Raw genomic sequence first — 23,572 nt, 5'->3', positions numbered from 1 at the left:
TCTGTGTAACTCATGGCCACAGACAGCTGTAGAGGTGAAGTCACTGAGTATATTTAAAGCAGAGATTGAGAGGTTCCTGATCAGTCAGTGCATCAAAGGTTACAGGGAGAAAACAGGAGAATGGGGTTGAGGGGGATAGTAAATCAGCCATGATGGAAAGGCAGACCAGACTCGAAGGAGCAGAATTAGTCCAATGTCTGATGGTCTCTAGAGATTTGTGCACAACTTATGTCAACACTTAGATATTACCCAAGATGGATATGATTCCATACAAATTGATAGCCATTATTGAAGTTGTTCATCATCATATATGCACATTTATGCACAGGTGCAATGAGAAACCTACTGGCAGTATCACACAGGCACATCAAGAAGCGGTATTCAAAAAGAAAAACATTTTAAAACTATGCAACTTTTACAAACAAATTTTTAAAGTTCATTTTGGTGCAGTGTTGATAGTGTTGCTAAACTGTTGTGAGTAGGGTTTTCCCAGTTGGTTTAGAAATCAAATGATTGAAGGGAAGTAGCTGATTCTCTACCTGGACTCTGCTGTCGCTTTAAAAATGCCATCCCCTCTCTCAATTCCTGTTTCCATCGCATCTGTTCTCAGGATGAGGCTTTTCATTCAGGTACTAATGAGATATCTTTTTTTTTAAAGTGGTGGGGGGCTTTCCTTCCTCCACCATCAATGCTGCCCTCACCTGCATCTCTTCCATTTTCTGCATGTACATCCTCACCCCATCAAAACCACTGTTATACCAGGGATAGGGTTCCTCTTGTCCTCACCTACCTAGCCTCTGTGTTGAGCTCACAATTCTCCATAGCTTCCGCCATCTCCGACAGGATTCCACCCCCCTCCAATTTTTCTGCTTTGTACAGGGATTACTCCATACACAACTCCCTTATCCAATCATCCCTCCTAGCACTCCTCTTTGCAAGCCAAACAAGTGCCATACCTGTCCCTACACCACTTCCTTCACTACCATTCAGGGCCCCAAACACTTCAACAGCAGTCTGTTGGGGTCATCCACTATATCCTGTGCTCCTAGTGTGGGCTCCTGTATATCAATGAGACCTGATGCAAAGCACCTATGCTCTGCCTGCCAGAAAAAGCAGGATCTCCCAGTGGCCATCCATTTCAATTCTATTTCCCATTCTGAAGTGTCAGTCCACGGCCTCCTCTACTGCTGCAATGATGTCACTCTCAGGTTGGAGGAGCAACCTTGTATTCCATCTGAGTAGCCTCCACCTGATCACACAAACATCGATTTCTCAAAATTCCAGTAAATGTCTCCTTCACCATTCTTGTTTCCCTTTCTCACCTTTCCTTACCTGCTCATAATCCCCATCTGGTGCTCCTCCTCCTCTACTTTCTTCCATGGTCTTCTACCCTCTCCCATCAGATTCCCCCTCCTCCAGCCCTTTATCTTTCACCAATCAACTTCCCAGCTCTTTACCTCCCACTTCCCACCCTTTCCCAGTTTCTCCTATCACCTGTACTTCCTCTCATCCCCCCACCTTCTTGCACTGGCAGAAACATTGATTGTTTATACATTTTCATAGATTCTGCCTGACTTGTTAAGGTCCTCCTGCATTGTGTGCATGTTGCCTTGGATTTCCAGCATCTGCAGATTTTCTCATGTTTGATTGTTTCTGCCTTCATGGGCACTGCCTGAATTGCTCACTTTCTCCACCAAGTTATGCTTTTATTTTAAGAAATCGTTGATGGTCAAGAGTCATTGTGACTCTTTACTATAATGGTATTTAATGATTGAAGGGTAGCAGTTAGCATAATACTTTACAAAGCTAACAACCCAGAATACAGCATCACTGTAGAAGTTAAGGAGTGCAACACAAAGATTCAGCATCAGTTTTGGGCAAGGTAGGATTAGATTGTGTTATGTCTTGCCTGTCTTAATTTTGTAAGAAATGAAAAAAAAGTATAATTGTTTATTTAAAATTTGAGCTTAATTTATCATTCCTTTCACTCCAAATTAAAAGTTTATCATAATTTAAAACTGTATTCAATTCAGTTGCACAATTCCTTGTAGTAGCAGGATACTGATGATACAAATCACTAAAGTGAGTCATCTTCATTAGAAGTTGTTTTCTTTACAGTATTGGTGCAGTCAATGATACTATACTAATTTTCAAGTCTGAGAAACAAATGTGGTAAAGGAAGTAGTTAAATATAGTCAGGCTAGTTTAAAATTTTAATCAGCTGAGAAATTCTTCCACATACAAATGAAGTACTATTGAACATCTAAGAATCAAGCTGGAACACTGGCATGTTATTAAATTGTACATTATACAGCAAATACTACTTAAAATGAGCCTTTTAAGTCTAATAGCCAAATTGTTAGAGAAAACCAGATTTTTGCATCATGTAATTTCTAGGTGAGGCTGTCCCATGCACTGATAATTAGGGACTTTTGGTTTCTTGAAATTCTTTGTGATTTGACTGAAATCTGACTGAAACATCCAAGTGGTAGAAGTTTGAAATGAATCAGTTTGCAAAGAAAATACGATACATCTTCATAGCAGATGTAGAAAGATCTTTATGCAGAGGTACTGGTAACCAGAAAACAACTGAAAAAGTATTAGTTTAAAAAAAGGGAGCCTTGAGTAATTGGCATTCTAGAACAGGTGCAAGATTTGTTGGAAGTTAGTTGCATGGTGCAACTTGACAGTTAAATACTTAATTTTGAATTTAGTTCAAAACTTCAGTGGCAAGAGTTAGCCTGGGAATAGTGGCAGTGTTTAGTTCCAAATAAAGGCTGGCCAAAATTCAAATTTAAACTCCATGGTTTGAATTTAAAAAATTGGTGACTTTGCAATCTTGAGATAACTTGACTTAACCATTTTATGTAAAGAAAAATGCAGTCATTTCCTGATGAGCTTTATGCAACTCTATATGGACAATTTTGAATCTTAAATGCTCTTCTAAATGGCCTAGCACACTAGTTACATTAAACGCTTGGACTCTGCATCAAGCTACATAGGATTCAGACATGCAAAGTTGCTTACCTAGTCTTCACAACCCTCAAATAGCTGAGAACCAGTGTATTAGGAAGGCTGATATGACAATTCTTCAACAGTTTGTTACTGAAATATGCTGAAAATTGCAATTCTGCTCCACAAAAATGATTGGGAATAAAACACAAAAACAAAAAAAAAAAAAAAAAAAAAAAAATCAGTAAAACTGGTCATGCCCAATAACATATTACTGCCAGAATGCTCCATAAACCCACCAGAATGGCCAATGTTGTAGACAGGGACGGGCGGCTTTGAAACCCTTGGCTCCAGACCCCATGTAATGTCAATCCCAAGTAAATAAACTGATTAGTTATTTTGAACATTAAAATGTAACCATGGTTACGAAGTACACTCTACGTGAAAAACTGAAGTTACCAAATTTTAGGCCCTCCATTTGGTCAGGATGAATCATGGACATTGCATCCTAGCTATCAATGATAGGCAAGCAGAACAGTACAATACAGACAGCAAGCTGTTGGCCATGAAGCAGACTCCCCCTCTCCATACAGAGGGTGAATCTAAAGGAACAAACAGCAGACTGACACAGTTTGGCACCAGCAGCATCGCAGGAGCTGCCAGAGTTGAACTCAATGAAAGATTGCCTTAGGGACTTTAGCTCCAGATTTTTCCCACTGGGGTTTACTCCTGAAGCCTTCATCATGAGTGGGTATAGCTGCAAGGCAGTAGAGGTTTGAGGTACACTTTGTGTCCAAGATGGCTGCTTACCACGGCTGATGAGCCCCTTTTGTCAGGAGAGATGATTTTGTTGGGCTTAGTAGCTAAGCCACACGTGAAAGCCAAGAGCTAGACTTGGCCAGAGTCTGAGACACACACCATTGGGGGTACTTAATAGGTGGTGGGAGCTTATCCCCACTATGTCTACGACAAACTTACGGAACCAGCTAGTAAAGAGAACTTACCACAACTTATTTGTATGCTTAATTTTTTTTTTTTTTTTTTAAAAAGCTAGAAGACAATTAAAGGCTTTCCATGCTAAACAAAGCATCTAATCTGAGGCTCCTGGTATCAAGGAATTATTTGAAGTACAATATCAAGACACCACGCAAAACACAAATTATAACTTGGACCAGGTAAATACAAGGTAGAAGTTAGAGGCAAGTCATTCCAGTAACATTCCCATGAAAGATTGTTCAGGGCAATATCCTAGGCCCTGCGATCTAGTTTCCTTCCGTAGGTCAATGAGAACATAATTTGCAACTGGTATCTTAATGCAACAAAACCCAAATGTACAGCCTAAGTGTGACTTGTCATTTAAAATTAAAGCAACTCATTCTCCCTCAGTGCACAAGGACATTCAATCCATGGACTATGCCAGCTGTGCAATCCCGTCAGTTTCCCTCTACTCCACTTGCCGCCAACTTATTTCTGCTCAATTCCAGGTTCTTCTGTAACTCACCTATAACAGGCTATAATTTACCCCTAAGAAGTCTTTGGGATGGAAGAAACCAGAGTGCAGCTCTGGTCAAGACCAAACACAAGTCATTCAAATTCTACAATAACAGTAATGTGTCCCTATGGCACTCACTTTCAGTTTAAACCATTCTTTAATAGTTTGCATCATTTTGCCAAACCCCCAAGAAATCAACCCAGACTTAGCCAGACCACCGTGTAAATACTGCTATTGGTTGTCATAACCTGGGAATCTGCAGAAAGTGACACCTTAGCACCACCTCCAACTCAAAGTGTGCTCTATTTAAGAACACTTAAAGACACCCAAGCTTGACAACAGAAACCCTGTTTAACCTAACCATTCACACCCATCACCAATATACTGCAGCACTATAGATATTCATTTATACCCAAGCACAATCCTTCACACAAAATCAAGTCCAGAATTTAAAAGCTTTAAACTACCCCACTATTGTTAATGCTAAACTAAAAATTTACAGGATCATAGGTCATTCCTATGCCATTATTAAATAAGAACCATTCCAAATTGTGAATACTTTAACTACAGAATAAACTGAAGGTAAATTAATATGAGCATTTAATTTTGGCATCACCATTAAGACTACAGCATCATTTCCTCAAGACAGTCTTTCCCAATTACCATGAACATTAAAGCAGACCAACTTTTACAGAAAGCATGTGGTAACCTCCAGAAAAACTTGTTGCATGGAAATTGATGTAAAGCACTGGCATCAGGCTTTTTCAGTTCCTTGAGAATTTTTTAAAAAATCATCCATCTTCCCCAAAGTAACTTCAAATTGTTCAACATTGACAGTTAATTTCAATATACAAGACTAAAACAAGCATGCCTGTCTTTAACAGCGAGTAATTTACAGAAAGCCAACACTAACCAACGTAGCAAATTCCTATATTTTCTGTACCACCAAGTTTTGGGGAATAAATGTCAATCACAAAAGTGGTATTTTGGGTAAATTGTAGTTTTATTGGAAAAAAATATACAACTTGGAATGGATTTCAGGCATGTATTGTGCCAAAGCAGATTTCAGAGAGAACTCAATGGCTAAACAAAATTATGAAAGCACAGTAAGAAAACATGAATGCTTCATCGTATGGAACAGCAAATACAAAAAAGGTTTTAGTGTACGAGTACCTGGATGATACACCCGTTTTGCTATAGTGCAATGCTGAGAAAATTTAAGCGTTGCCCTCATTCCATGCAGAGTGATAACTCTGCATATTAACAGCAATGCATTACATGTCAGCCATTTCCTCATAGCAACATATCCAGATGATCCCTCATTAAACCACAAGTCCTTATTGTAGCTCTGAATGTGTAGAAGAGCTTAGATGCACTTCAAGATAAAGCCACATGCATCTTTTGTTACACCAATAGTCTTCTCAATTGCAAAGGAAAACAATGACAAGATAAAGGAAAGTAACAGACTAACTACCCACTATACATGCAAATGTTTTACAGTTAGGGCAGGGAAGAAACATTACAGAAATTACAAACAAAGGAAGGCAAATAAACAATGTTTTTTTACAAGAAAATTAAAACAATTGTCTGTACAAGATCTTCACTTCGCAGTCATCATTTGTACGAACTCTGTAAAGAAAGGAGGAAATGTTTGAGTTTCTAAAACAGTAAATGTAACTGATTTAATTATCACCATACTCAACTTTCAACCTGCTTGCTGCCACCTCAAAGCCATCGGAAAAAGATTGGGCAGGACTTGTGATTCAAAAACACATACACACACCAAGTCAGCTGTTTTAGTACTGGTGCTTTCACAGCAGTTTGCAAGCTTTATTCTCTGAACTAAGATTAAATTGCTGGAAATTTAAACTCGGTTCGAAATAAAATTGCAAGACATTCAAGCAGTGCCATCCTTAGTTTCCAACATAAAGCAATACAATTGTATTGGCTTGTAGGTGTTGAACAGTTCAACAAATCCAAAGAAAAACAGTTCAATAACTTGCATAAAATAGCAAACATCCAAGTTTTTCCATTAAAGCAACGTAGCTTCACCACATTATCAATTTTACTAGATAGTTATTTAATGATATATTACTGTTGAGCCCAAGTTAAAATATTCCAGTCAAAACCTCATCAGGATTATTAACTGATCCAACAATTAAATTTATTCATTTTATCATAGCTCACATGTTATGCGAGTGTCAAATACTCAATTGACCATTCTACAGCCCACATCATGGCATGGAACGGTTTCTATCCTATTCCAAGACATTCTAAGCACTGAATTCCTAGCTGGCTGCTGGAGACAAGTGATGTTCCACAGGAACTGGTATGGGACCACTTTTCACATTATATGTTATGATTTGGATGACAGCACTGGTGGCGTTCTGTTTGCAGGCAATGCAAAGATGGGGGGGTTATGGGGCAGGTTGATGAAGCAGAGTTTGCAGAAGGACTTAGATTAGGAGAAGTGGCATATGGAACAGTGTAGAGAAGTACATGATCATGCTCTCTGATAGAAGGAATAAAGGCATAAACTATTTTCTAAATGGGGAAAATTCAAAAATCAGGTACAAGGCACTTGTGCAGGATTCTCTACAGGTTAACTTACAAGTTGGGTCAGTGGTAAGGAAAGCAAATGTAATGTTAGCATACATTTCAAGACTAGAAAAAAAGAACATGTGTTGCTGAGTTTGTAAGGCATTGGTTAGACCGCAAAGATTATTGAGCGGTTTTAGGCCCTTTACCAAGAAAGGGTGTGTTGACATTAGAGGGCACAGAGGTTTGAGAGAATCATTCTTGGAATGAAAGAGTTAACATACAGTATGAAGTACACTTGATAGCTCTGGGCCTATACTTGCTGGAGTTTAGAAGAGGGGATCGTATTGAAACCCATCCAATAATACATGAGTCTAGGACCAGAGGGCACAGCCTCAGAATACAGGGATGCCCATTTAGAACAGACAGGAAGAATTTTAAGCCAAACGATGGTGAATCTGAAAATCATTGCCACTGACGGCTATGGAGGCCAAGTCATTGAGTATATTTAAAGCAGAGGTTGATAGCTTCTTGGTTAGTTAGGGTGTCAAAGGTTACAGAGAAAGCATGAGAATGGGATTGAGAGGGATAATAAGTCAGCAATGATGGAATGGTAGAACAGACTCAGTGGGCTAAGTGGCCCATTTCTGCTCCCATGTCTTATGGTCATGGTAATAATGCTTACATTAATTTCTAACTTAGTCAAATCAGAATTCAATAAATTGACACTAAAATTGTGTTCATTTAATAGCCTAGTGCATAAAATGATTATTTTTAAATTTTTAGTTAGAAACAAAATCCAAATCTCAATCTCTTAGACTACTTGCATATTTAAGTTGATGATCCAATGTTAGATGATGCACTGGTGGGAAACTACAATTATAAAGAACAATTTATGAACTATTTTCTGATTTAAGGGACTTCTGGGGGTTAATGCAGACAACCTCATACTAGCTTAACTAGGAATACTGCAACAACCATTTAGTGATTTAAATCTAATCTGTTTCAGAGATTAGAATCTTACTTTTCCTCACCATAAAAGGGTGAGCATGGGATTAGTATTAATGGGTAGTTGATAATCAGCACAAATTCTAAAGATTAGATTTGTCACATGTACAGAACAGTGAAATGTGCCAATGTACTGTACATCTGAGGCAAATAGCCCAATTCTGTGCTGGACCCGAGTACATGTTTAGAACTATTAACCGGCATTCCACACCATTGCTAGAGAAACCCAAATGAATTGCCTACACTGATGAAAATATTTCATTTACACAAGGAGCAGACAAAAGTGGATTTGCATACATCTACAAAGATTTCCTGTGTCATAATGATTTGCTGGGACAATTAAGAACTGTCTCATATGCAAGCGCTCGAGGAACATGTCAGGTTGCAATTCTCATCACAAACAAGAGAAAATCTGCAGATGCTGGAAATCCAAGATGAAGGCTCTCAACTCAAAACATCAACCATACCCACCCGCCCCCCCCCCCAAATAGATGCTGCCTGGCCCGAGTTCCACCAGCATTTTGCACTGCTAGTAATTCTCATGATTGTTTCCTCCTACTTCAGGAAAACTAAATTTGGAAATGCATTCTGTCAGAGGCTGTAACACCTGAAACAAACTATTGCATACAATAAGCTGAAAACCCACCTTCATAGTTCACTTGACCATCACCATCAATATCTGCTTCTCTGATCATTTCATCAACTTCTTCATCTGTTAATTTTTCTCCAAGGTTTGTCATTACATGACGAAGTTCTGCAGCACTGATATACCCATTACCATCCTGGATACAAAAGTTATAGAGATTACTCGCCAACCTTGTTTCAGGCAATAAGGTTTCTAATGAGCACAAGGTAGATTTATGTTAAACACCCTACCGTTAAGACCCAAGCAGTTGTATGCCAATAACCCCAAGGGCATTCTTGATTGTAAAATCATGGATGATTACTCCAAAATACTGAGTATTGATGGTAAAGTCGCAACCTTCTTTAATTTAGTCAATTTAGGCTCCTCTTCAATCTAACTTGAATGTTAATTGAGCATTGCAGGAAACCGTACAATTGCTTTATACAAATTGCCCACTGCCTTTAAAATTATGAGATCTTATCTGCTCAAAGATGCAGAATACCTCATTGTTTCAGAACAAGGTTGCTCAACCAGATGCCCAGCTCCTCAACCTGAATTTTTTTTTTTTTTTTTTATCATTTTCTCATTATAGTGAACAATTACCACATTCCATTCCAACAGGAACCACAAATTAACTAGCTTACAACTACTTCGGTAGTCAAGGCTGTGAGAGACTAAAAACTACCCAGAGGCCCAAATTAAAGCCTTGTCTATATTGAAAATCTCCTTTAAAAAAAAACATGCTCCAAGTCCAACTTGAATCCCAAGAACAGATGAACTAGGCTCAGTTTGACAGTATTAAATCAGACAAATTCAAATGTAGATTTAAGCATGCAATTTTAACATCTGATCAATACCTTATCAAACACTCTGAATGCTTCTCTGATTTCTTCCTCACTATCTGTATCTTTCATTTTTCTTGCCATCATTGTCAGAAATTCTGGAAAATCAATTGTTCCATTTCCTGCCCATCACAAAAAAGAAAATTAATAAAACCAAATATGCAATTCAAGATTAATTTCAATGCTCTCTCTTCTTGCTTACCATCAGCATCCACTTCATTTATCATATCCTGCAGTTCTGCTTCAGTTGGGTTCTGACCTAGTGATCGCATAACTGTTCCAAGCTCCTTTGTTGTTATGGTACCATCCCCATCTTTGTCAAAGAGTGAAAAGGCCTCTTTGAATTCTATAACAGAGCAGAAAAATAGTTTATATACAGAAGTATAATGGTACAAAATGTATTTCAATAAGAGCTTTATCAATACTTCAAGATGCCTTTACTTTCATGAAAAAGTGCATTAACAGACATCATTGGCAAGCCAGCACCTGATCAATTGCAGAAGCCTTCCACAAGACTAGACCAGAGATACAGCCACAGAAATTCTCCATTATTTAGCTCAGCCAGTGATCAGGCACAAGGAAATTCAACTAATTTCAATGGAGCAGACTTGGTACATCCCTTTTAAGAATTTGAAGTTAGTAATGACAATAACAGTAAGCTCAACTACATGTTATAAATTTCAAATAAAGTACTGAAGCTTAGATACTTTGAGATAATCTACAGGGCCCATAAATCTGCAAGAGCATAAAACCACACCCTGGTTACCCAAGTACTGGGCCATTCAAGAGCAAATTTATTTCTTGCTCAAGCAGAGGCATTTATTTTTCCCCAGAGAGGGAAATTTATGCACTTACCAGCAATCTGCTCTTCTGTTAGTTGATCAGCCTGAAAAGAAACATTTGCAAATTATGCACTTTTCTTACACAAGATTACAGCATTGGATGTGTAGAAATTCACAATTAGGGTGATTTAATCCCAAGATAAATGCACATCTCCAACCAGTACACGTACCACATGATAACGAACCTTGGAGTCAAAGATTTTGCACTGCATTAAAGCCACTAAAATATCAAGATAAAACATGTTGTTTGAGAGAAAAGGTCCATTTCAACATTTATAGCTCCCAGCATTGCAGAGGGAAGTTGTGGTCATTTGGTATTAACTCATAACTGGAACACTAGCAAGATGCAGGTTTCCAGAAAACTTCAATACATTAACCCCCTATATTAAGTCCAGCTAAGAGCTATGCTGCTCTATAGAAGTAATGACTACAAGATTGCAAATTGCATTCTAATTAAGCCTGTAACGAAAACATTCCTTAAAACCAATTGTTACATACATACCATCAACAGTAAAGGTTTAGAAAGTCAAACATTTAACCAAGTCAAAAACCCAGAGACGTGCAAATGATGCCAAGGGAGGTAAACAAAGGAAAATCTGATCCAATTCCACCAAACCATCATAGATTTCAATGCGATCTTAGTAACCAATGCACGTATCCTTCCCCGACCCTAAAACATGAAATATAGGGAAACGATGTGGGAGGGTAGTGACAGAACACCAGACCCCACGTGGTGGAAAGGGGTACAACCTATTGACGATTTTTCGAAAAAAAGTCAAGATCTTTGTACATTAAAAATAGTGCACAGACGTCAAGTTACTTTTCTCTTGTAAAAGCTAATTGGCCAAAATCGTGCAGTGGTGCTACAGACGATGGAGACACATGCTCTGCAGTTGTCTCTGCCGTCATTTCTGCATTGCGCGTCTGCAGCCGGAAGTGCTGATAATTTAAAATCACCCGTCATCGGAGACCGGCAACCCTACCCGCCTTCGCCATCCAAAATGTGAAATAACTTCCAAACCCAAACACCGGCAGAAAATAAGAGCACGCACCGTGGGCTGCGCTGGCTTTCAGGGCGGCAGCCGGGGGGTGGCCAGGCTCGCCTGCGGCCGTTGAGCTTTGTCTCGCCCCCGGCTAACGGTCCGAACCGCTGCCGCAGTTTGAACCGGCGAGGGCGGACGGGGGCAGCGCAGCACCGCGACCACTCCGCACGCCGCAGTCCGAGCCGCCACCGCCGCCACCCGCGGAGAACGGCGTGCAGATCCCGGTAAGGTCACAAAGAGGCGACCGAATGTGACACGCCCCGGGCAGCCACAAGTCTGTGGGGTGTGGGTGAACACACAGCCCGGATGTGTAACTACCCCCCGCTCCCTCATCACCTGCCCTCAGGACGGTGGTGGGGACACGGGTCCACGCGAGTAAAAAAGCAGCAGCAAATGGGCCGCGGCAGGCAGGCTCTGCGGCGGTCCCATCTTCCCTCCACACACCCAGCCCACGCTCCCGACGAGGAAAGCAGAAAACAAAAGTACACTCAAATTAACGTGCATTTGGAACAGCCGGCTTTTCTGCCGCGCTGGAGTTGGGGGGGGGCAGACTGTGAGGAGAATTAACTGTAAATTGGAACTCACCATTTTACTAGGTTAAGTTACCACCGGCTGCTCAGTAACGCCTTAACTCCTCAGACGTTCACCACCACTGACTATAAACACCCCGCTCACCGCGGCTGCTTAACTCCTCTCCGCTCCCGTATCCTTCCGCCTAGCCCCGCCCACCACGCACTCCGCGGATCACCTCCCGTCAACCCCCCCCTTTTCCCTAACCGCCATCGACACTATCACAGAGGCAACTCAAAGGTCCGCCATTGCGGGACCGCGTATGAGACCTCCAGCCAAACTCCCATTCCCATTTCGCCGATTTCGCAGTTGGCCGTAGGACCCCGCCGGGGATTATTTGATGCCCGCGGAAGGAGACGAAGCCCGCATGACGCTGGCGCGGTCGAAGCTTCGGTTCTTCTGCGGCCGCTGATTGGCTGGACCGTACCTGCAATGCGTCAGTGCAGGGCAGCGTCGGTGCCTGGCGTCCGCTGGTTCCGCTCCCTCCGTTATTCAGAGCCTTTCAGTTGGTGCTCGCACCGAGGGGGTGGCTGCCTTCCTGGCGCAGTACGGGGTACTGTCTGTGCTCTGGTTCGGCGCAGTGCAGCGCTTGCTGTAGTAAACCGAAAAAAAAGGAGCACCACGGATGGGATAGATGCTGATTTAACATGCACATTACAGTTTTAACACATTAACTCAACTTGTTCCCTTGCATCGTCCTGGTACAAGCTTGCTGTTTCTCAAGGGTTTTTTTAAAAAAGCATTCGTTTAATTCAATAATGAATGAGATTTGTTTTTAATACACATCTAGTTATGAATATTGAACGCAGAAACTTGCTGTGGATTTCATTTTATTCTTGTAACAAAGTTTTTGAATTGTTTCCTAGAGTTTGGGGATAATATGTTCGCGGTTCCTGTAATAGATAACACGTGTATATCTTTCTTGTTGCTATGGATATTCACCAGACGAAATTTTTATATTATGAATAGCTTTTGACAGCTACATTTTGTAAAAATCTTTTATATTTCTGTATTGGATTGTAGTTTCGGGCTGTTTTAATGTTTGTGTATTGACTAGTAGCTGAGTTATTCTACTCCTACGACATTCCAATATTGCACAATTGCAATTACTTTTGTTATTTCCTTACAGATTTAAATCTTTTTTTTAGGATCGAGTTGTTCTAAGTTTTTGCTATTTGGCTTCAAGTAAAATCGTAGATGCAAGTTTCTGAATAGTTTACAGTTTTTAATTTCTAAAACAATAGTTAAATGTGAAGTACTTATTAACCTCAACTTCCAAAATTAACATTAAAAAAATTAAGGTACCATTTAGTCTTGCAGTTCTGCACTGTACATTTCTCATCATCTTTTATGATAGACTTGCTGGTGTACTACAGGTTGTAGGCCTGTTTGTAAGAGTTGTTTGTCGCAGATAATAGTGCCTTTTTAATAATGTGCCAAAGCAAACCATTTCAATTTTGAGGCCCTAGTAAGTGATGTATAGAATTAATTTTGGGTGGTTGTTTGGTAATCAAATACATTTAGGTAGGTAACACACATCAAAGTTGCTGGTGAACGCAGCAGGCCAGGCAGCATCTGTAGGAAGAGGTACAGTCGACGTTTCCTTCTCAGCCTGAAACGTCGACTGCACCTCTTCCTACAGATGCTGCCTGGCCTGCTGTGTTCACCAGCAACTTTGATGTGTGTTGCTTGAATTTCCAGCATCTGCAGAATTCCTGTTGTTTACATTTAGGCAGGTAATCATTTGGACTACTACTTACAACATTATTTCCGAATGGCCTACTCCTGCACCTATTTTCTATTTTTCTATGTTTCACCATCCACTATTTTTGTTTACTTTTCCAGTGTACAAAAATGCCAAATTATTTAAGAGGAAGTGATTAGATATCATCTTGCTTTCTATAACCAAATTGTTGCCTGATTAGCTGTTGATACTCGTAAATGCACAAAAAGGTACTTAATATAATGGTACTGATTGAAAGTCTGATTTTTTGTTAATCAGCTTCCTCCCATTAATGCCAATAATGGTTTTGCAACCAACTGCTAGTCTTCTTGTGTATTTCAAAATAACTTCCATTCCTGACCATGAATTAGGTTGTACTTCCTCACAGACAATAGAATACTAGAATTACCTGAAACCTGAGTTTTTTTTTAATGGAACACATATGCATTGTTGTGTGAAACTTTACATTCTTGATATTAAATGTTATTAAAGTATCAAATGTTAAGGTATGTCATGGTGTTAAAGTTCACAGAGGTTAAAGTGCAGTATTCACAACTGGTTATGAAGCCGGACAATACCAGAAATAGCCAGTTATTTAGCAATTGACAGATCCAAGTTATACTGACAACAACTTATTATTCAGTAATAAAGGAGCTGTGCTCAGCCATTCCTGAACATGTGACTAAAGCTTTTTGTTTGGTAGACATTTCTTAGAAAGGAGGACTTATATTTACATAGAAACACTCATGATCTCTCAAAGAAGTATGAAGTTACTGTTGCAATGTAGGAAACATGGTAGCCACTTTTATACATACAAACAGTGCTGTGATAATGAATCAATATATTTTGAAATTAATTTGAGGTCAAAATTTGTTCTTTGAAGTAGTTATGTAATTTCTTTCATTTCCATGTGGAGGAGCAAATAAGATTGATAGTGATTCCCAGAACTAGAAAATTTGACAACAGAGAAAAGGGTTCATGAATTCCAATTTTTGTTAATTGCTCACAGATCTGTATTTTTTTTGCCATTTTGATAATTTATCCATTTTCCTTTTCGAGTACTAGTTTGGCATGACATTGTGGGCTGAAATGCTGATGTTGTGCTGTTCTTAAAGATGCAATTTATTTGTCACATACTGTACATTGAAGCATACAGTAAAATGTGTTGTTTTTGTCAATGACCAAAACAGTCCAGGTATGTGCCGGGTGCAACTGTTGCCATACTTCCAACGCTAATATAGCATGCCCACAATTTACCCTTACATCTTTGGAACATGGGAGGAAACCGAAACACCCAGAGGAAACCCACGTGGTCATGGAGAGAATGTACAAAATCTACAGACAGCAGTGGAAATTGAACCCAGATCGCTGCTGCTGCAATAGCATTCTGCTAACCACGAAGCTACTGAGCCTGCTGTACCATGTGACTTTTTGTTCTGAAGTTACAACTGAATCTGTTCTGACCACACTTTCAGGATTTTGAATCTATATCATAAATACCTTCTGCATAATAACATTGCACTCTGAACAGATTCAACAATCTACAGACTCACTTTCAAGGACTCTACAACTCATTCTCAGTATTTTTTTATTTGCACAATACACCTTCTGCACATTGGTTGTCAGTCTTTGTTTAATTGTAAATTCTTTTGTATTTCTTTTATTTTTCTGTAAATGCCTGCAAGAAAACAAATCTTAAGATAGAATATGGTAATACATATTTGATCATAAATTTTACTTTGAGTTTAATTTTTCTTCATATCACCCGTGGATGTTTTAGAAGTCACTTGAAATATGTGACCTCTGGCTCTTGCAATTTTTCCTTATTTCACCTTCCCAAAACCTGTCATGATTTTTTGTCAGATCTCCAGGTCCTCTATGCTCAAAGGAGAACAAGCACAAAATTTACCATCATAACTGAAACCCCTCATCTTTAGGATTATTGCCACACACTACTTACTCATTTAATTTTACAAGTGTTGGATTAGATTTTTGTGCTCAAGTCTCCAAAGTGGAATCCGCCACAGCGACTACCAGCAAAACCACAAGTGATGCTTGAATGTTCTGAGTGACAGAAAGGTCTAATAGATAGAATTCTTAATATGAACATTTCTATCAGGATGGAGCCATTGCACATCATCAACATAATATTGAAGATGCAAAACTGCAATTCATTTCTAAATATTTGGTTTAGTGTACTTGTAAGTCTGGTCACTAAGTTGAGTACGCTACTATTTATCGATCAGTTTTTAATGAAATCCAAAAGGTTAATTGTATGAAATGGCATTTTGAAGTGACTTCAATATCTCCAACTTCAAAACACGACATTTCACAAGTGGTCCTCACTGAAGGCAAACCTTTGTTTGAGATATCTATATCAATGACCTGGATGATAATATGGTTAACTAGATCAGCAAATTTGCGGAACACAAAAATTGGGGGTGCAGTGGACAGCAAGGAAGATTATCATGGCCTTCTGTCAGCAAGATCTGGACCAGGTGGCAAAACGGGCTGAAAAGTGGCAAATGGAATTTAATGCAGGCAAGTGCAGGGCTTGCACTTCAGTAAGACCAACCCGGGTAGATCTTATACAGTGAACGTTAGGGAACTGAGGAGTGCTGTAGAACAAAGGAATCTGGGAATACAGGTCCATACTTCATTGAAAGTGTCATCACGGGTTGATAGGGTTGTGTAGAAAGCTCTTGGCACATTGTCCAAGTATTGAATACAGGAGATGGGATGTTATGTTGAAGTTGTATAAAACATTGGTGAGGCCTAATTTGGAGAATTGTGTGCAGTTTGTTCCTCTGCCTACTGGGAAGATGTAAATAAGGTTGAAAGAATACAGGGAAAATTTACAAGGATGTTGCTGGGACTTGAGGACCTGAGTTACAAGGAAAGGTTGAATAGGTTCCGACTTTGTTCCTCGGAATGTAGAAAATTGAGAGGAGATTTGATAGGGGTATACAAAATTATGAGGGGTAATTTCAAGCAGGCTTTTTCCATTGAGGTTGGGTGGGACTACAACTAGAGGACATGGTTTAAGGGTGAAAAGTGAAAAGTTTAAGGGGAACATGAGGGGAAACTCCTTCACTCAGAGAGTCATGAGTGTGGAAGTTTCTGCCGGCACAAGTGGTGAACGTGAGCTCAGTTTCAAAGTCTAAGAGAAGTTCGGATAGGTACATGGATGGTTGGGGTATGGAGGGCGATGGTCCTGGTGCAGGTCATTGGGAGTAGGCAGTTTAAATGGTTCAGCACTGACTAGCTGGGCCTGTTTCTGTCTATGACCTAGATAAAAGAACTCAGAATGAATTACTTGGAGAGTTGAATTTGGAAATTAGTTTCTGCCTTGATTAGTTTGTAAGCTGCATTACGTGGTGACAAACAGTTGCTGAAGTAGCTGTTTACAAAAAGCCCTCTTTCATTTGCTGCTGTTTGGATAACACAGGCAGTACACTTGCACAGTTTGATTGAGCTGCTCTTGATCATTATACTATTCGAAAGGTACTTTATTCTCACTACTTCTTTGTAATGGACTAAGCTTATCAGTTGTCTAATAACCCACAAGGTCATATCCTCTTCTTGAGTAAGGAACAATCTTTTTCAAAATAGGCATCTCGTAAAGCTAAGTGAATTGATGCTTGATAACCTAGTATCTCAAGCAGATCTTCAGGACTTCCTGATAATTGTGAGTTTTTGACAATATCTGAAGTGAATCTGTCACTTAAAAGTTGTTGCTTCTGCTGATCTAAATCAACTCAATACCTTGTGGTTATTTTTAATGACTGAGCCACCTGGAGTCAAAGTTTATGGTAAATTCCGAAATTAAGTATGAAAAAATCTGCCAGTTTGAGACTCAGTAACTAATCATGAAAGTCATTGTTTGTTCTAAAATACACTTTGCAAATTACCTTCAAAGAGGAGAATCTGAGTTGCTGTACAATGATTCCAATCTTTTTGGACAAAATGGTAGCAACGTCATTGTCGACCAGGACCCAAGAAAAAGGAGACAAAATTGTGCAAGATGTTTAACTGGATACACAAAGCTGATAGGTTCACGAACTTTATTCAGTTAGATATGAGCAATATATTTGGTAAAGCCCATATCTTGGCTGATGCCAGTTTGCACTAATATTTTCTGGATTTGGGTATACAGTATTCAATTTGATATGTATATAAGCATTTCATGTCAAGGAAGCTCAATTTATGTGAAGTGTTTATAGTTTAGCAACTCTTAGACATATTAATGGGTGTAATTATCCCTAATAATCTTCAATGAAATGCACAGGGTTATATAATCAAATGTTTTATTCCTTTAGTGTATTTTATATCTCAAACAAATTTATACAGCACATGTATAAATGCTTGAACAGATACAGAGCGTTCAGTTCACTTTTCACTGATTCATCTTGTACCACCATTCTAATCAAGGAAATTTCTCCCCCTTTCTGAAAAGGCATTGATTTATTCAAAGTCCTGAACGACAATGCTTCAATCAAATAGATTTGCTGAAATAACGATATTGGATTACAATGCATGCAGGCAAATATCAAATTAAATTAAACCTAATTTCTGATATTATGTATGTCTTTCTGGTTCACCAATATTGTCTGATATTGACTGTTTACAAATTTGAGAATCATTCCAGCAAAAAAATCATATGAAACACTTCATAAAGTAACGAGTATTTATGGTTATGTGATGTTTAGAAATTGTTTTATCTCTTAAACTATGTTGATTTAATAACTGAGTGCATACAGGAATGGTTGGTTTTCGCACGACATACGTTGGCCGATGGATCTTGTTGATTTTACATAACTTTCAACATCCTTGCTTATAAGAATGATGTAAATGGTTAAACGAAGAAGCCTGTTTAATGGTGTGCTAATGACTTTGTAAATTCTAATATTTTCTCGCCGATTTTTTTCCCAGCAAGAAGTACCAAAGGTTAACTACGATGGCAATATATGTTGCTAAGTTATTTATTATTTGTCTGCTTGTTTTATAATATGTTATTGAACTGGAGACGAACTTCTCACATCTGCGTTCAGTTGTTGGGTGATGTTTTGTTACCGTGAGTCAGTGGTGCAATGCAGTAACCAGGGTGGAAACATCACGCATGCGTAAAGACAGTGGAAAGTGTCTGCTGTGAGAACAGTTGAAGAGTTCCGTGGTTGAAGATTAGAGCGGGAGGGAAGTAGAGAGCACCGTCGCAAATTGGGGAAGTTGAAAACCGAACTGAAACCTCTTGCCCCTGAACTATATATAACTCCCGATGTAGTATATTGGTCTTATCTGTCTTAAGGAGAACGGGTGAAGATGTCGATGTGCGCCAGGGAGAAGATCAAGGGCTGAAGTTCTAGATAAGATGACATTTTAAAAGTAAGACACCATAATAGTGTCACAGACAAAGGCACCAGGATTTGAAAAGGTATCCACTCTTTCCCCGTAAAATTGAAATAGGAACGCTGAATAAACAGTAAAACAAAAAAAGAAAACGCCGAACTTGACAAGGCGAATTTAAAAAGGCAAACGAAGAAACAAGACCACAAACGCAGTACGAAAAGAAATATATTCTATGGAATCTTTATAAATGCTGAAAGCGAAGAAACTGCAATAGCTGAAAATCTGAAATAAATAAAGCAATGCTGAAAACACATAGCAGCTAAGACAGCAACTGTTTGTGAAAAGAAAAACTGCATTTACTGTTGCCTGCCACTTTAATTCTCCATCCCCTCAACTGACTATCTAAGGTCTCCTCAACTCTAATGAGAAAGCATGAGAAACAGCACCTTATCTTCTGTCAGGGTACATTTCCAGATCCAATACCAAATTCTACAATTTAGGGTAATTCACTTTCCAGCCACTGTCTCACCCCTCCCATTCACTTATATATTCTGGCTACTGTCTACACCCAGTCCTGATGCAGGGTATTGGCCTTAAATATCCTTTGTCTCCACAAATGCTATTTGACCTGCTGAGTTCTCCAGATTCCAGAATTTGCATTCTGTTGCCAACCATCTGTGAAGTTGGCTGGCTCTCCATTTGCAAAACAGGTCATACTGGGACTGTCCTGCAGCCATGCAGCTCATAACTCTTTGTGTGTTATCTCTCCAACTTCTCTCATTTCAGAGCTTTTTCGAGCAAAGAACTATGTTCTCCCTCACCAACTGCTCCAATGACCCAATGAACACATTTACTGGTCCAGTACAATGTTGGTCTTGCCTGCAGCAGAAAACTTAACTTCCTTTCTTTCACAGTCTGGAAGTGTCTTTCTCCTGTAATATTAATTTTGTTTCTCGTTCCACAGAGGCTGCCTTCCCTACTGACTGATTCCAGCATATTCCAAGTTTGTTGCAATGAAAGGTTAGCTAGGTATGAAAGCACTGTAGACTGCAAGCTTGGGGTGAAAGGTATCTGCAATAGAGAACAGAACAGGCCTTGAGTCTGTTCGGACAGTCAGAGTGAGGGATTGTTTGAGAATAGGTGTACATTGCAGTGCTGTATTAGCAAAACTGGGAACCCATACCTAGTCTCTCATAAATGTACAACTGAATTGAATAACTTGAGACTGAAATGAATTGGAAATAGGTTTAATATCACTGATATATGTTATGAAATATGTTGTTTAATGGCAGTAGTACAATGCAATACAGAAAATATACTATACAGTAAGAAATAATGTACACTGAGAACATGAGTTGTAGATTCCTTGAAGGTGAGCCAGTAGGTTGTGAAATCAGCTCAGAGTTGTGGTGAGTGAAATTATCCACACTGGTTCTGGACCCTGATGGTTGCGGGTTAATAACTTTTCCTGAACCTGTTGGTGTGGGATCTCAGACTCCTATACTTCCTGCCTGATGGTAGTAGTGAGAAGAGAACATGGCCTGGATGGTGGGGGTCCTTGATGATGGATGCTGCCATTTCGTGGCAGTGCTCCATGTAAATGGGCTCATGAGACTCATGGAAAAGTAAGGTTAAGGTCAGTTTGGGGGGAAATTGTTTTGTCTTGCTCTGGATTTCCAGCATCTGCAGAATCTCTGATGAAGGTTCCTGATGAAATGTCTGGGCTCAAAACGTCGACTGTTTATTCATTTCCATAGATGCTGCCTGACCTGATGAGTTCCTCCAGCATTTGGGGTGTTTTGCTCTGGATTTCCAGCATCCGCAGGATCTCTTGTGTTTACCCTTTAAATCTCCCCCCTCTCACCCCAAATCTTTGCCCCCTAGTTTTGGACTCTCCTATCCTAGATAAAAGACTGTTACCATCCACCTTATCTATGCTTCTTATAATTTTAAACACTTCTATAAGATTGTCACTCAACCTCCTACGTTCCAAGGAATAGAGATCCACTCTCACCAACAACTCCCTATAAGTCAGGCCTTCTAGCTGTAGCAACATCTTCATATCTTTTCTGCACTCTTTCCAGTTTAACTACATTTTTTTATAAAAGGGTGAACACAATTGTACTCAGTACTCCAAGTGCAGTCTCAGCAATGAGCCGTACAAGTGCAACATAACAGCTCAGCTCTTGTACTCATTGCCCTCATTCATGAAGGCCAGTGTACTAAATATACTTTTCATCACACTATCTACCTGAGATGCCATTTTCACAAACTATGCACCTGTATTCTTTAATTTTTTCTGTTCGAGTACACTCCCTAGTGTCTTACAATGGTATCTAGTGTATCACGCTTGTTTGACTTCCCAAAATGCATCACCTCGTACTTATCTCTATTGAAATCCATTTGAACACTTCAGGTCATCTACCTAACTGATCAAGATCTTCTTATAATCTGTATTAAGCTTCTTCAGTATCAACAACACCTCCCAATTTCGTGCCATTCCATTCACAAATTTACTGATCAAACTTTGTGCATTTGCATCCAAATAATTTATATAAATTATTTCAGTCTTGGTCTGTCCTGTGTTTTGTGATATCACACCGGAGGAAATATTGTATCAATTCTTAATGCATGCATTACTAAATGACAATAAAATAGGACTGCGTGTCTTCATAATAGAACACAGAACATAGAATAGTACAGCACAGTCCAGGCCCTTCGGCCCACAATGTTGTGCCAACCCTCAAACCCTGCCTCCCATATAAGCCCCCACCTTAGATTCCTCCATATACCCGTCTAGTAGTCTCTTAAACTTCAGTAGTGTATCTGCCTCCACCACTGACTCAGGCAGTGCATTCCACACACCAACCACTCTCTGAGTAAAAAACCTTCCTCTAATATCCCCCTTGAACTTCCCACCCCTTACCTTAAAGCCATGTCCTCTTGTATTGAACAGTGGTGCCCTGGGGAAGAGGTGCTGGCTATCCACTCTTGTACACCTCTATCATCTCCCCTCATCCTCCTTCTCTCCAAAGAGTAAAGCCCTAGCTCCCTTAATCTCTGATCATAATGCATACTTTCTAAACCAGGCAGCATCCTGGTATATCTGCTCTGTACCCTTTCCAATGCTTCCACATCCTTCCTATAGTGAGGTGACTAGAACTGGACACAATACTCCAAGTGTGGCCTAACCAGAATTTTATAGAGCTGCATCATTACATCGCAACTCTTAAACTCTATCCCTCTAAGCTTTCTTAACTACCCTATCCACCTGTGAGGCAACTTTCAGGGATCTGTGGACATGTACCCTGAGATCCCTCTGCTCCTCCACACTACCAAGTATCCTGCCATTTACTTTGTACTATGTAAATAAATAATAAATAACAAAGGTCCCAACACCCACCACTGCAGCACACCACTAGTCACCATGAAACACCATCTTCTGTTTCCTACTTCCTAGCCAATTTTGAATTAACCTAACTAACTCAAGACAAGTTATTGTCATATACATAAGCAAATGTACAGTATGCATAGATAGAATGAAAACCTTACTTGCAACAGGTCCACACGAACAGAGCATTACACAATTTTTACAAGAATGAACACAATTAGAACAAGATGAAGTCCGTTTTAGTACAAAGAGATTATAGTGTTGTGAAACTGTAGCACAAAGGGTTTTTCCAGTTGGTTCAAGCAGATGTTTGAAATGAAGTAGCTGTTCTGGAACTGGTGGTGTAGGAATTCAGGCTTCTGAATCTTCTGCCCAATGGTAGCTGAGAAAAGATGGCATTGCCTGGATGGTGGTGACCCTTGAAGACAGATGCTGCTTGAGGCAGTACCTCTTGTGGATCATTCTAATGGTGGGAAGGAATGTACCTGCACGTATTGGGAAGGGTGCAGTACTCTCTGCAGCTTGTTGTATTCCTGTGCATTCGAATTGCCATACCAGACCAAGACGAAACCTGTCAGGATACTTTCCACTGGCTCTCTCGACTGCCTGTTCTCCCAGTGCACACTCCTTTCCCTTCCAGAAGGCAACAATCAGCTCTTTGGTTTTGCTGACGTGTAAGAGTCTGTTGTTGCTGTACCACCCAACCAGGTGTCCCATCTCAGCCCGGTCAGCTGACTCAGAGACACCTGTGATCTGTCCGACAACAGTGCTGTCATCAGCGAATTTGAAGGTGGCTTTGGAGTTGTGGTTAGCCACGCAGTGATGTATTCGCAGAGAATAGAGCAGGGGCTATGCACACAGCCTTGAGGAACACCTGCATTGATGATCAGCAAGGAGAAGATGTTGTCGCCAATGCTGACTGACTGATGTTCTGCCGATGGAGTTGAGTATTTAGTTGCAGAGGAAGGTACAGAGGCCCAGGTCCCGAAGCTTGATGATGAGTTTGGAGGGGATGATTGTGTTAAATGTAAAGGAGTAGTTGATGAACAGCAATCTGATGTATGACTTCCTGTTACCTAGATGGTCCAGAGCAGAGTGAAGAGCCAGATAAGTTGGTGCAGATCCCGGTCATCTGAGGCAGGAGTTGATTTGCACCATAAGCACCCTCTCAAAGCAACTCGGGGTGGTAGTCAAGGCAGT

At 39.9% G+C, this 23,572-nt stretch overlaps 1 protein-coding gene across 1 annotated transcript; it reads right to left on the bottom strand.

Annotated features, from left to right (window-relative positions):
- Nucleotides 1-5,428: 5,428 nt before the first annotated feature.
- LOC134350444 (calmodulin-1) lies at nucleotides 5,429-12,052 on the bottom strand. The gene is made up of 6 exons (XM_063055640.1): nucleotides 11,928-12,052; nucleotides 10,313-10,343; nucleotides 9,660-9,803; nucleotides 9,473-9,579; nucleotides 8,637-8,772; nucleotides 5,429-6,073 (listed from the first exon to the last, which is right to left on the bottom strand). Exons 1-6 carry the CDS (start codon nucleotides 11,928-11,930, stop codon nucleotides 6,045-6,047), a joined length of 450 nt encoding a protein of 149 aa, XP_062911710.1. The 5' UTR covers nucleotides 11,931-12,052; the 3' UTR covers nucleotides 5,429-6,044.
- Nucleotides 12,053-23,572: the final 11,520 nt, after the last annotated feature.

This window comes from Mobula hypostoma, chromosome 8, assembly GCF_963921235.1.
Source record: "Mobula hypostoma chromosome 8, sMobHyp1.1, whole genome shotgun sequence".
Taxonomy (NCBI): Eukaryota; Metazoa; Chordata; class Chondrichthyes; order Myliobatiformes; family Myliobatidae; genus Mobula; species Mobula hypostoma.
Note: the sequence above shows the minus strand (reverse complement) of the source record. Positions and strands in the feature narration are given on the sequence as shown.

What these genes read in the sequence shown, in the direction of transcription:
- LOC134350444 (XM_063055640.1), bottom strand. An exon ending in AACAGAAGAGCAGATTGCTG is followed by an intron (nt 9,804 to 10,312) that starts GTAAGTGCATAA and finishes GCTCTGTTATAG; the next exon opens with AATTCAAAGAGGCCTTTTCA. An exon ending in TGGTCAAGTGAACTATGAAG is followed by an intron (nt 6,074 to 8,636) that starts GTGGGTTTTCAG and finishes CTTTCTTTACAG; the next exon opens with AGTTCGTACAAATGATGACT.